At 35.9% G+C, this 13,970-nt stretch overlaps 1 protein-coding gene across 1 annotated transcript in view; it reads left to right on the top strand.

Moving 5' to 3' along the window:
• Positions 1–11,753, top strand: part of LOC107678801 (ceramide synthase 2-like) — a 16,908-nt gene extending 5,155 nt beyond the window's left edge. The window contains exons 2-11 of the mRNA XM_016474208.1: positions 1,449–1,622; positions 2,157–2,274; positions 2,554–2,672; positions 5,784–5,841; positions 6,698–6,748; positions 7,010–7,102; positions 8,412–8,540; positions 9,058–9,164; positions 9,472–9,625; positions 10,411–11,753. Coding sequence (XP_016329694.1) covers positions 1,450–1,622; positions 2,157–2,274; positions 2,554–2,672; positions 5,784–5,841; positions 6,698–6,748; positions 7,010–7,102; positions 8,412–8,540; positions 9,058–9,164; positions 9,472–9,625; positions 10,411–10,563 — 1,155 coding nt within the window. The 5' untranslated portion in view covers position 1,449 and the 3' untranslated portion in view covers positions 10,564–11,753. The remainder of the gene's footprint in view (positions 1–1,448; positions 1,623–2,156; positions 2,275–2,553; positions 2,673–5,783; positions 5,842–6,697; positions 6,749–7,009; positions 7,103–8,411; positions 8,541–9,057; positions 9,165–9,471; positions 9,626–10,410) is intronic.
• The last annotated feature ends 2,217 nt before the right edge of the window (positions 11,754–13,970 follow it).

Genomic DNA, 13,970 nt, shown 5'->3' with positions numbered 1-13,970 from the left:
CGGAACTGCTTCTGTTTACAACAGTGAGCGCAAGCTAGATTAAATTGATTATTACGTTTTAAATATATTTCTTACAAAAACGCATAGATTTGCTACAGATGGCCTTTGTTCACCCCCCGGAGCCGTGTGAGACACTTTATTTTTTTATTTTTATTTTTTTTATGGATGTGTGCTTTTTATTTCACTTATTTTGGACTGAAGCACTGCAACACCTGCTGACTGCAATGATAGAGCTTGGAATAGCCAGGACAATTTTTAATATAACTCCGACTGGATTCGTTTGTGGGGAAAAAAGCAGCGCTGTTTTATCATACTAGATACATTTGAAAGTTCTGTTATAATGCTACTCTGTGCGGTCATCACCGGTCTGTTAAAACGCACAACATATTAAAGCATCTTTGGTGTTTCCATGTTTTGTACAAAACAGAAACGATCGGAAATCGAGAGGTTATGACGTCATTAGCAGGCGACACAATGACACTATAGACACGGTCCGTGTCACTAGTTAAAATAGCTTATTTCTCTGGATTTAAACATTCTTCGAAACATTTGTCATAATGTAAGTAGTACACAAGTCAGCAAAATATAACACTGTTCTAATGGTTTTTGGATATTTTAATAAAAAAATCTTACATATTGTGCCTTTTAAAGGCTGAAATGTTAAGTGTATCATTTTATAAAACTTTTTTTGTGAAATCTTGTATCTGAACTGTAAATCATGCTTTTTACTGTCATTTTACGGTTTAATATGTTACTATAGACATTGCCCTACCCCGCTCATGTGGTATTAATTTTATTTGTGCAGGTCTTAAAGGTCTTAAAAAGTCTGAAATTTTAGCTTCATAATCCTGCAGAAACCCTTCCCTGTGTATACAATATAGTATTGATATAAAAATAATTAATTAATTATTGTCCCATTTATTCCCATTCAGTTCTCCTATAGGATTTTGAAAAGTATTAGTTAAAGAGTTAGAAGCCATGAGCCAAACCTATTACAAGAATTTGAATTTGTTGAAAATATAGAAACCACAAAAGGGATAATCTGTTCAGCAGTAGCTAAAAATGTAGTATTTTGCATAGATCATTTTCATATAATAAATGGACATTATTATACGTTTTTAGTATATTTTACCTGTATTTTTTTTCTCAAATCTTAACACCATTGCCCCATTTCATGCACACTACCATTCAAAAGTTTGGGATCAGACAGCGTTGTTTTTTTAGTAATATAAGAAATTAAAATGTTATATATATATACACACACATATGAATTCCTATATTCCTTTAGATTTATGTTTTTAAAGATTTATCATTGAAAAACACTTAGTTGTCGTTAAAAAATGAGTTAAGCAGCTCACACTTGCATGAAATGAAAAGCCCCATGAAATCTTCTTTAATAGTCTTCAAAATGTCTGAATAGGTCATATTTGTGTTGTCCTCTGCATCAGGATGTTGTCCAGGCTGAGCGAGTGGTTCTGGAATGAGAGGCTGTGGTTTCCAGAAGGCCTGGGTTGGGCCAACTTGGAGGGTAGTGACGGTCTCACCTACGCCAAGGCAGCTGACCTCTGGGTGACCCTGCCCATCGCCCTCGTCTTCCTCATTATACGACAGATCTTTGAGAGGTCAGCGTGAAACCTACTGAGCATATTAGCTCATTAGTGTTTTATGAGGTTATCACCAATGTCAATATTGTATTTGCAACATATGGTATATGCAATTTGACTTTATCAAAAGTGTCCATGTAAACATGTGCTGTTCATCTAGTGAGAAAACTGTTTAATAAGTGTCAGTGTCACGTTTAGTGGTCATTTTTATTTGAATTTGTTAAAAACAGAAAGCACAGCATTAAAGATATTATCTGTCCAGCAGTAGCTAAAAATTATTTTGCATGTATAATTTTCATATAATAAATGAACGCTTTTAGCATTTTTTACTTGTATAATAAAATATATAATATATGATCAAATTTAATCTGTCTGGAACTATCCAGTAATCAATCTGAATTATGTTTTACATTTTTAAGTGCTCTAGCAATTCAAAAACATAGGAGCACAAGCTTTGAATGATCAATGTTTTAAATATGGTTAACATTGATGCAGTGTTGTCAGTTTTTCCAACTCAAGTGTTGAAAGTTTAATACTGTTTTTCAAATTTAGGACAGTGGCCATTCAAATGGCCGCGGCTTTGGGTGTAAAGGAGAAAGTCAGAGTGCGAGTGGAGCACAACCCCACGCTGGAGTCGTTCTTCAGAATCTCAAATAAAACTCCCAAACAGGTACAATTCCACATATTCTACACTGCCAAACTCAACAGTACAGTAAAACCCTATTTATTTGTACTTTTTGTGTTTCGTCATTTATAAGCTGCTTTAGATTGTGTCTGTATTATGAATGTAAATGTATGCAGCAAGTCAGTTTTTGCTATCTTGTGTACATAAACACACATTTTTAATGCTGAATTGTTTCAGTACACTCGTGAGTGACATATGTAACTCATACCCTTTAAATCATATCTCACCATTAAATGACCCTTCATATTCTCTGTTACTCTACAGTGTGAAATCGAGAGGTTAGGTAAAAAGACCGGTTACTCAGATAGACAGATCCACAGATGGTTTAGGCGACGAAGGAATCAAGAGCGACCAAACAAGCTGAAGAAGTTCAAAGAGGCCAGGTACAGAACAATACGCACAGGCTGTTCGATCCCCATTTCCATCCTTTCGTAAATGGCCATAAATTCCACCATGCTGCATATTTTATAAGCTTGCTCAATGTCATAAACATTATAAAATTATTAAAGGGTTAGTTCACCCAAAAATGAAAATTCTGTCATTAATTACTCACCCTCATGTTGTTCCGAACCCGTAAGACCTTCGTTCATCTTCGGAACACAATTTAAGATATTTTTTATGAAATCTGAGGGCTCTCTGACCCTCCCATAGACAGCAAGGTAACTACCACGTTCAAGGTCCAGAAAAGTACCAAGATGATCGACAAAGTAGTCCGTGTGACATCAGTGGTTCAACTGTAAAGTTACGAAGCTACAAGAATACTTTTTTGCGCAAAGAAAACAAAAATAATGACTTTATTCCACATTTTCGTCTCTACTACGTCACTTTGGACGCGCGTTCATGACAGTATCTTTAATATATATTTAAAATGTGGAATAAAGTCATTATTTTTGTTTTCTTTGTGTTTCAAACAACACGAGGGTGAGTAATTAATGACAGAATTTTCATTTTTGGGTGAACTAACCCTTTAAGTAACAGTGCACACTGATAACCTGAGTATTGAGTGGTACAACATGCAATTATACACAAAATTCACTGTAAAACAGAAAAAACCCCATCAATTTTTCATTAGGTAGGAAGGCTATTGCACACAGGAGAAACGGTATGTGGTATTAATAAACACAAAATTTGGCTACTGTATCCATGTATAAAATAAATTCACTGTGTTTACTAACTGTGGGTTGGTCCTTTAATATCTTGTCCTTGACATTTCAACATTTATTTGTCTTGTGCTTCAGAACCACATCCAATATATGTAATTAAAGGAATGCACAGGATTCAATACAAAGTTAAGGTTCATCCAAAGCATTTGGGGTAATACGGATTACCTTTTAAAGGAATAATCACCCAAAAATGAAAATTTGAAATGATGATGAAAATGTACTTGCCCTCAGGCCATCTGAGCTGTAGATGCTGTTTGTTTCTTCATCAGAACAGATTTGGAGAAATTTAGCTTTACATCACTTGCTCACCAGTGGATCCTCTGCAGTGAATGGGTGCCGTCAGAATGAGAGTCCAAACAGCTGATAAAAACATCACAATAATCCACAAGTATTCCACATGGCTCCAGTCTATCAGTTAATGTCTTATGATGAGAAGAGCTGCATGTTTGTATGAAACAAATCCATCAAGATGTTTTAACTTTTAGACCTTCGCTTTCTAGCCAAAATAGTCCATAATCCATAATAACGCTTTCTCCATTGAAAGTGTCCGTCCTCTGTTGGCCTCTCGTATAAAAATCCACCTGTTTTGGACTGTTTTAGTTTGTAAACAGTACTTGATGTGGAGAATGCAGTAGTATGGATAAAAGCCTTTTATTTTAGCTAGAAACAACAGTTTGAAGTTGAATGTCTTAATGATTGTTTGTTTATAACAAATGCAAGATGTTAAAGGGTTAGTTCACCCCAAAATGAAAATTCTGTCATTAATTACTCACCCTCATGTCGTTCCAAACCCGTAAGACCTTTGTTCATCTTTGGAACACAAATTAAGATATTTTTGATGAAATGTGAGAGCTCTCAGACCCTGCATAGACAGCAACGCAACTGTAATGTTCCCAGGTCCAGAAAAGTAGTAAGGACATCGGTAAAACAGTCCATGTGACATCAGTGGCTCAACTTCAGTTTTGCGAAGCTACGGGAATACTTTTTGAGCGCAAAGAAAACAAATAACATCATTTATTTCACAGTTCTTCTCCCCCGAGTTACGTCTTCTGCCATTTTGGAGAGTACCCAAGAGCGTAATCGACATAATCAGCAAACATTTCAGTTGCGTTGCTGTCTATGCATGGTCTGAGAGCTCAGATTTTATCAAAAATATCTTAATTTGTGTTCTGAAGATGAACGAAGGTCTTACGGGTTTGGAACGACATGAGGGTGAGTAATTAATGACAGAATTTTCATTTTTGGGTGAACTATCCCTTTAATAGATGGACTGGAGCCATGTAGATTACTTGTGGATTATCGTGATGTTTTTATCAGCTGTTTGGACTCTCATTCTGACGGCACCCATTCACTGCAGAGGGTCCATTGGTGAGCAAGTGATGTAATGCTACATTACTCCAAATCTGTTCTGATGAAGAAACAAACTCATCTACATCTTGGATGGCCTGAGGATGAGTAAATTTTCATCAAATTTGTATTGTTTTTTGTTACAATCCACAATGTTTTTGAAGTGTAGTTCTTGATATTATACTTGTCAACATAAGACTGAAGTGATATTGATTACTAACCTTGTCTGTGCAAAGTTTTATTATGCATATCTTTATCCTGTCATGACCATGTAAAGCTTTTTACATTCGCACTAGAAATTCTAGCTAGATATTCATGCACCTACAACACAAATGACAATTTAGACAAACTTCGTTCAAATGTAATTCATGTAGGTGTTTAGGGATCTTATCTATTCATGAACCGCTTGTAACACTCCAAAGAGAAAGGAAAACTTGAAATCGCATCATATGACCCCTTTAACATAAATACAAGCTTCATATTTCAAAAGTGCATGACCCAGTTTACTTGTAAGTGCACAACTGTAACTGCATCTTTTATTGTCTGTGGTAATGTACATTATGCCACAAATGCTTGTCGATAGAACTTAACTTGCATTGAGCCTGGAACATCCTTTAAATTAGTTTATCATGCCATCTCCAGCTGTCAGTCACATCAGTAGGTTGTAGATGCTTTAAATACAGTTGTTGGGGTTGTTGGTCGTGATGTGGGCTTGTAATGGTAGTGTTTGTATTGTGAGTGGACTGTATCAGTGTTGTTATGCCTGTACATTTTGTCACTGTGTGTAGTAACTTAATAATGTAAAAATAAGTCTAGACCCTTAAAATGAATGGCTGGTGATCAAGTAATGTTTTGGAACCATTAATCCCAAAAAAAAAAAAAAAGTCATTTGTTCATATGAGAGATGCTTTATATATTATGTTGCTGATGAATGTATTTGCTTCTGGATATTATTTGCTGAAATGTATATGCATTTTCTTACAGTTGGAGATTTACCTTTTACCTTCTTGCTTTCATTGCTGGCCTTGCTGCACTTATTGATGTGAGTATTTCAAATGCTTCTCTTTTTCTCTTCAGTTGCATATACATGTATATCGATGATTGGCCATTTTGTGTTTATTGGCATGAACTAAAACCTACTTTGTTTAATAATATATATTTATTTCCTATAATATCGGCCTCATTAATCAGCGGATGTGTGGTCATTATGAAACCGCTTCCTCTTGGCTGGTTGACACGAGTGTCATTCCCAAAAGCTGCTGTTATATTTGTCCAGGGATAATGCACATTTTTTTTGTTTTCAAATATTTGATTGCACTTTGAATAAATATAATTTAATTCAGGATTTACTCAGATATTTGAAGATTTCCCTTTTTATCCATAAATTTAATTTGATCAATATTGTGTACACCTTGTTTGCTAAAATTAAATTTATATTTATATCATATTTATGTTCATTCACTATAGATGAAAATTGGACAACCCTACTTAAAAAAAAAAAAAAAAAATTAAATAAATAAAATGTCTCGTAAATGTTTGACTAATCCATTTTAGAGTTTTTATCCAAAGCAAATTTTAAAAACCTTAGGTTTTTAAATTCCTCTTTTATACCATTTCAGCTTGTTATTCACCATGAAAATAGCCAAGGAAGCTGGTATGGCATTAATCCACCAACCAACCAAACATTTGGCTGGTGCTTTATCTACCATTATATCAGCTATCGGCCAACCTGCTCTATGGATTTTGACATTGGCAGTTCAAATACATACTGGTGGACCACTGCCCCTCATGTTTATAACTCATATAATGTCATACTTGTGCAGTGCTTTTGTTGAGATGAAATGTGAGAGCGCTTTTGTCTTGGCTTATATTCTCTTCATATTGTTTGTGTTCTGCAGAAACCTTGGCTCTACAAAATGGAGGAGATGTGGACGGGGTTTCCAATGCTGGTACGTTCATTCTTTCATCTATTGACTGTGGCTATAAAAATGTGTCTAAAATTACAATGATTCAATTCCGTTCAATTCCGTTCAAAACGTTCAATTTCAGTGAACGTTCATATTGATAAGCTTATGTAAATAAGTTTTAACAAGGAGGATTGTAGAAACACTACTGTATCTTAACCACATCTCTGTTCTGTTGTTAGTGACACTGAAACGTCATCTTTCGACATATTTGATTAATTTCTTTGTTTCTCTTTCTCTCTCCAGACGCTGCTGCCTTCTCAGTTCTGGTACTACATGATTGAACTAGGCTTTTACATGTCGCTTCTCTTCAGCGTCGCATCAGACGTCAAGCGAAAAGTGAGTGAGCCAAACACAATAAACTTAAAACCCTACCTAAACTTAAAAGATCCATCTTTTTCATAGAAATACCCACTATTCAGTAGTTTTTAGTATTCGTATCACAGAGGTGTACAAGGAAGGACTTCCAAGAAATCCAGCTTAGATGTGGAATGTTACCTGCTGTGTTTGTGTGTGCGTGCATTTGAGGATAGTTAATATTTTACTTGCGCATCTATGGAAAATCTCTTATCTCACAGAGCCCTTCGTTAATCACATTAATTTTATATAGTCTGTTTCCAGCACAGAGAACACTAGCCATTCCACAAAGCATTAGTGAACAGTAAAAGTACAGCAGGATTAGGCTTATCAGCAGTTTTACATCACTTGTCCAATGGTTTATTATAAGCCCTTCTGAAAAAACAGCCTAAGATGGTTTTAGACACTTTTCAGGCCAGCTTGGCAAAACCATTTTAAACCAGCTAAGACCAACTTCGGCTAGTTTAAACAGTTTTTCAGCAGGGAGTTTGGAGGTTCAGGACAATATTATCGCATATCAGGTTGTCTTTTCAAATCTGTTCATGAAGTGCATCTCCTGTTTTTTGCTATTCATTGAACTTCTAACCAACCAGGCAAATAAAGCTTCATAACTGAGCTGAATGAGGATGATACATTAATAAGTTTGAGGGAACATTTGAGAGCCCAATAAGATTTATCCACACAAAACCTATTTACACTTGATTTGTGCATTAAATCGAGCTTCATCCAACATGAGAAAAAACAAAATCACCTGCCTGACATAATAAAATGCAACAGATCAAAAGTCACCTGGCGATATTGTCCCACACTGAATTTTAATAGGTCATATATTTTAAGTGATGTTTTGATTAATCAGTCACCTAGTCTATGGTGCACATCCTGAACTTTGACTCTAAAGCTTTAGCAATATAGTACTAATATTCCCCAATAGAGCATGTGAAATCCAAATTCAGTCCCTTACGTTTGTACGGAAAAGACTAGAAAGTATGTGCAAAAGCTATGCTTTCTAAGATACTGTTGTAGCTTGCCAAAATAAGCATAATCTAACAATGCAACACTGTTTAGAAGGTTGTATGAATTTTAGTTATTTGTTTGTTTGTGAAGAAATGCAATGATTTGGTGATGGTAATGAAATCCAATTATGCTGATGGTCAATCCAATAAATGCAGTCTTGGTGAGCATGAGAGACTTCTTTCATAAACATCTTCTAATAAACCATGGCAGTACTACAAAAGTCAAAAACCATTGCATTATTTTGTTGGTAAGATAATAATCGTTCTCTCTCCTTCAGGACTTTAAAGAACAAATAGTGCACCACGTTGCCACCATCCTGCTGATTAGTTTCTCCTGGTGTGTGAACTACATCAGAGCAGGAACCCTCATTATGCTGGTGCACGACGCCTCCGACTATCTGCTGGAGGTAATGGAACATCTGAAGAACATTAGCGTTCAGACTGTGTCCCTGGAGCTTCAGTACAAGTAGAAAATGTTTTTCAATCGCCACTTTTTTGCATGTTAAGTGAAAGCCACACATCAGTTTGTTTAATAGAATGCTACGGTGAATAGTTTTCTCTGAGCTTGTGTAAATTTGTGTTTCACAGACATAATTTGCGTTTTAATGTGTTTTTCTTCAAAATCTCTGTGAACATTGTGGTGAACATATAATTCTATCACGTAGGTCTTATTTACATATTTGGCTTTTGCGACATCCACATCCAGATGACACACACTCACAGTCCTGTCCAGTGCATGATTTCACAGGCATTCTATATGAACAATTGTAATATCGCTCTTGTCAATGGCAAAATTAATTCAGTACATCTTCTTTAGTATGTACAGTAGTCGGAGTTATTAATGCAGGTGTGTAACACTGCCTCCTAGTGGTGCTTTTGTGCAATACTCAAAGACATATGTCCCATCTCTGTCTGTCCCAACAGTCTGCCAAAATGTTTAACTACGCCGGCTGGAGAAAAGCGTGCAACTACATATTCATACTATTTGCTGTCGTCTTCATGATCACCAGACTTGTCATCTTTCCATTTTGGTGAGTTGGGAAATTTTCTATTTTGATCCCAAGGTTTATTATTAAACCTATAAATCATGCATTTCTCTTGACCCACTTTCTGTATTTGTCAAGAGATATCAAATGATTTGCTTCTATAATATCAAATGAAAGCTCTGTAAATAGTAATTTGTGCCTGTCTCAAAGTTCGGTTGAAATGTCTTTTTTTTTTTTTTTTAATAATTCTATAAACCTTTGTGAAAATGACCTCTATATGCCTTTTTCTCTTCATTGCTGGGTAAATGTCAGATGTAAAACTCACGCTTTCTCTCTTTTCTGTGTCTCTCAGGATTTTGCACTGTACCTGGGTGTATCCAGTGACTGTTTATCCTCCGTTCTTTGGGTATTACTTCTTTAATGGGCTGCTGTTTGTGCTGCAGTGTCTGCACATCTTCTGGGCCGTACTCATCCTACGTATGGCCGTCAAATTCTTGCCAGGCAATGTAAGTCAACCAACACAGACTGCACTACATTGGATATTTTGTTTTGGCATTTCACGCACTATAGTTCTGTAACGGCGACTGCTGGTTTCAAACCCAGCCTCCCAAAAATCCCATACAATTATATTTTTCTCTTAAAATTATATATATTGGATGCTAACATTGTCTTCTATCATGTACAACATGCACATACACTACCGTTCAAATATTTGGGGTCACAGATTTTTATTTTGATTTTATTTTTAAATAAATGAATATTTTTATTCAGAAAGGATGCATTTAATTGATCAAAGGTGACCGTAAAGACATTTATAATGTTACAAAACATTTTCAACACAGATAATAAAGAAAAAATGTTTCTTGAGCACCAGATCAGCATATTAGAATGATTTTTGAAGGATCATGGGAAGACTGGAGTAATTCAGCTTTACCTTCACAGGAATAAATTACATTTTAAAATATGTTCAAATAAACAAAAGATATTTAGCAGATTGTCCAAGCTGCTCTTCACCATAAAATGAAAGTAAATGGTGACCTGATTCTTGCTTCCCATCCAATTAATTCTGCGAAACAGTGCAGCTTGAACATTCTTCAAAATTTCTCCTTTTGGGTTCCACAAGAAAGGAAAGTCCTGTTGGTTTGGAACTACATGACAATGAGTAAATGATGAGAGAACTGTGTGAACTGCCCTTTTAAGTAGTTCAGGCAAAAATAATTGCATAAAATTGCAAGAAATATGAATTGTGGGGATTTTGAAGCCTCATCACAGCTCATTTGTCATGCCACAGAATATTGTGGAGGACGAGAGGAGTGACCGAGAAGAAACAGACTCTGAGGACGACGTGAAAGAGCAGGAGGACAGGAAAGTGCCAATGAAAAATGGACCAGTGCAGAACGGCCACTCTCCTCTAAACAACAACCATCACCGCAAGACTGAGTGATACTAGCAGAGACGAGAGAGGAGGTACAACACTCCACTTCCTGTACACACGGACGAGACCAAAAAAAACTAATGCCGGGGGTGTTTGATGGATTGAAAAGGCCTAGAGCAAACACACACATAATACATGTAGATACATATGTTACTCATTTTTGGAAACGGACATAATTCGAAAAGGAGGAATGATATAACGTCTTTCCCCTTGCAAACTATTTAAAACACTATTATCACCATATCATTAAATAACCCTTATGTTTGTTCAGGGTCTGTTATAGATTGTCTAATGTTAGTAAATCCAACGTTCACTTGCTTTACTGGAAATATTTCCTCCAATTTATTACTTGTTTAGTGCCTTATTAGTACAAAGTTGTACTGCTGTTCAGACATTTCTTTTCCTTTTTATATTTTGGGCATCACACGCACACTATTATCCTCCCTTTACTTGTCAGTAATGAGATTTTGCATGCTTTGTCTGGTCAACTGTCAGATTTCCCAGAATCCCTCAGTATTTGAGTTCTGAAGTTGCCGGAAACTGACTGGAATGTAGTTTTTTTGTCTCCCATTTGTTCACTATGTAATAACAGTCTCACCAAGTGACCTTCACACACCTGCTTTTCTTAGAAAACACACATGACCTTCATCGGAGGTGTTTACACTGCCGAGGGTCTTCCTCGCTGATCTTTCCCCAATCTAGTTGCACTAATATAAGTTACTGACCCAGTCTTGCAACACTACCACCATATAGAGACGCAAAGACTCATGATTTGTATTGCCATGATATCCCGTCCCATAGACGCTCAATCACTGTGCTGCTTTTTACATTTACATTTTTTTTTCGTTTTTTTTTTTTTTTCAGGGTTTTCATTTAAGATTATTTTTATTTAAGGTCCAGTTACTTTCAGCAAACCTGATAAGCTGATAATTTATGCAGTTGCAGTATGTAAAAAAAAAATGACTGTAAAAAGCAAAAAACAAAGTACGTGGCAGGAGAATCTGTAGTTGATGATTTCCTCTTCCATTTAAATGATGAATAATTACAATAAGAATCAGTATTGAGTGCTAGATGCACTTTGTAACTCTCCAGCTAATGTAAAATGCATTATAATGATTGTGTTGTTAGCAAACTGTTTGACATAATTGAAACTCTGGCTTGCATTTGTGGTATTTATGAGAAATGGATTCCATAGTTTTAAAAAAAAAATTAAAAATGTAGTTGGAATTGATCCAGTATGTACTGTTTGCCCAGTAGCTGCTGCTTTACATGAGATCATTTTAAACCTTAAAGGGACAATTGACCCAAAAATGAACATTGTCATTATCACTCACTCTCATGTTGCTCGAAAACCTGACTGACTTTTCTTCTGTGGACAACAAAAGAAGATATTTTGAAGAAATCTGGTGTGCAAACAACATTGGACCCCATTGACTTTTATTGCATGGATGAAACCAAAGAAGAAAGTCATACAGGTTTGGAATGACATGAGGGTGAATAAATGATGACAGCATGTTCATTTTTGGGTGAACTGACCCTTTAAGTTTCATATTCAACAGTAAGGTCAGCTATATCATCTTTCATCATGATCTCTTATTATAATTTAAGCAACAGGTTTACAAATGTTGGTCCAGTATTTGTTTTGTTAATATATGAAAGTCAGTGTCAATACAGGTGCTCGGCATGTAATGCATTTTGCAAGTGGAACGGGACATCTGGATTGACTGTACGGAGTTATTTTAAGTTTCCAAATGTTGTCACAAGTGCCTTATTTAAATGTGTATTTGTCGTTTCTATGTGTTCTTGTTGTCCTTGTGTTCCTCCCCTCATCGCCTTTAGATTTTAAGCTGAAGCATCCTCCTCTCTCTCACTCCTTCTCTGTTTACATCCATTCAACCTCATCTCTCCTCACGGCCCGGTGCCAAGACCAATTCTTCCCCCTCACCGCGTGCTGTCGACTGTGGGTCCACTGCACAAACATAAACTATTTGATCAGTGTCCCAATTGCCGGTGTTTTATGTTGTATCTTGTATCATCATTATTCAATGATGAAAGATAAAGATTTTTGTGGATGACAGTGTTCTTTGTTTGCTTGTTTTTTTTTAATAGTTCATATTTGAAAAACATCTTGTGCTCCTCACAGCTGCATTTATTTGATCGAAAAGACCGTAAAAACAGTAATATTGTAAAACAGTAACTGTTTTATTATATTTTAAAATGTAATTTATTCCTGTGATGCAAAGCTGGCGTGTGTGTCTGTCTGTTCAGAATCACAGTTTTAAGTGAGAAAGAAAGTTTGGTGATCATTTCCATTTACTTTGCTTTAAGTTTATTAAAAAACTATTTACTAAAATGCCTAATATTTAGAGATTCTAGAGATCTTTTTATGTTGTTAAATATATTTAGAAACCAAAAGTTACAAAGTAAATCCACTTACTTACAATTCTGTTAATATTATTTACCATAAAAAAAAACTGGGAAAAAAAACGACTTTATTCAACAATTCGTTTCCAGCCTAGTGCCATTTTGGTGTGACGCGGAGGAGACGAATTGTTGAATAAAGTCTTTTTTTTTTCTTTTGCGCACAAAGTATTCTCGTAGCTTCGTAATATTATGGTTGAACCCCTGATGTCACATGGATTATTTTACAGATCTCCTTGCTATGTTTCTGGACCTTGATCATGGTAGTACCCTTGTTGTCTATGCCGGGTCATTTTTTTTTGATCCCTGTAAAAGCAGTAGGTGGATAAATATTGTCACCATTTTGCTTCTCTCATAAGACGAAACCTATCAATCAAATAAATGTAATATGTGAAATTGTAAAAAAGCTTAATGTATTTTTTGGATTTGTGACAACCCAAAATGTTTGAACCGCACGTGTGATACCTCTGCTGAAACTCTCCACTCTTGTGGCTACCTGACTCTCCCCTGTGTAATGAACCTTGGACCACATTACGGTTAGCTGCCACTTTAATATTTGAGATCAGTTACCAACCACACTATGACTCTTAGCCTAAATGTAGGGTTATGGGCTGAAATCTTATCTCCGATCAGCAATTAGCGTGATCACACACTGACTGTAATTGGTCCTCTATGGTAATGTGGCCGTGCCGCTTTTCTACCTCCACACATAAAGGTCACAGCGGCCGCATACTTGGAGTTCAGTTGTCCATGTCTGGCAGCAGTGATCAGCTTTCTTCCTCCATATCTCTATGATACTCTGGCCTATGGGTCATTTTAATCATGTGCTAGTTTGTAATCTATCTAAATAAGGTCTGTAAGGTCCAAATAATTCTCACTGAGGACAATGGGATGGGCATGTGAAGCAGGTGAGTGATTGATGCCAAATGAATTAAACACATATAATGTTGCATAACATGCCTCCATATAAGTGGTCTATATATATATATGTGTGT

The sequence above is a fragment of the Sinocyclocheilus anshuiensis genome, unplaced genomic scaffold (genome assembly GCF_001515605.1).
Source record: "Sinocyclocheilus anshuiensis isolate Anshui unplaced genomic scaffold, SAMN03320099.WGS_v1.1 scaffold1960, whole genome shotgun sequence".
In the NCBI taxonomy this organism is placed as follows: domain Eukaryota; kingdom Metazoa; phylum Chordata; class Actinopteri; order Cypriniformes; family Cyprinidae; genus Sinocyclocheilus; species Sinocyclocheilus anshuiensis.
Note: the sequence above shows the minus strand (reverse complement) of the source record. Positions and strands in the feature narration are given on the sequence as shown.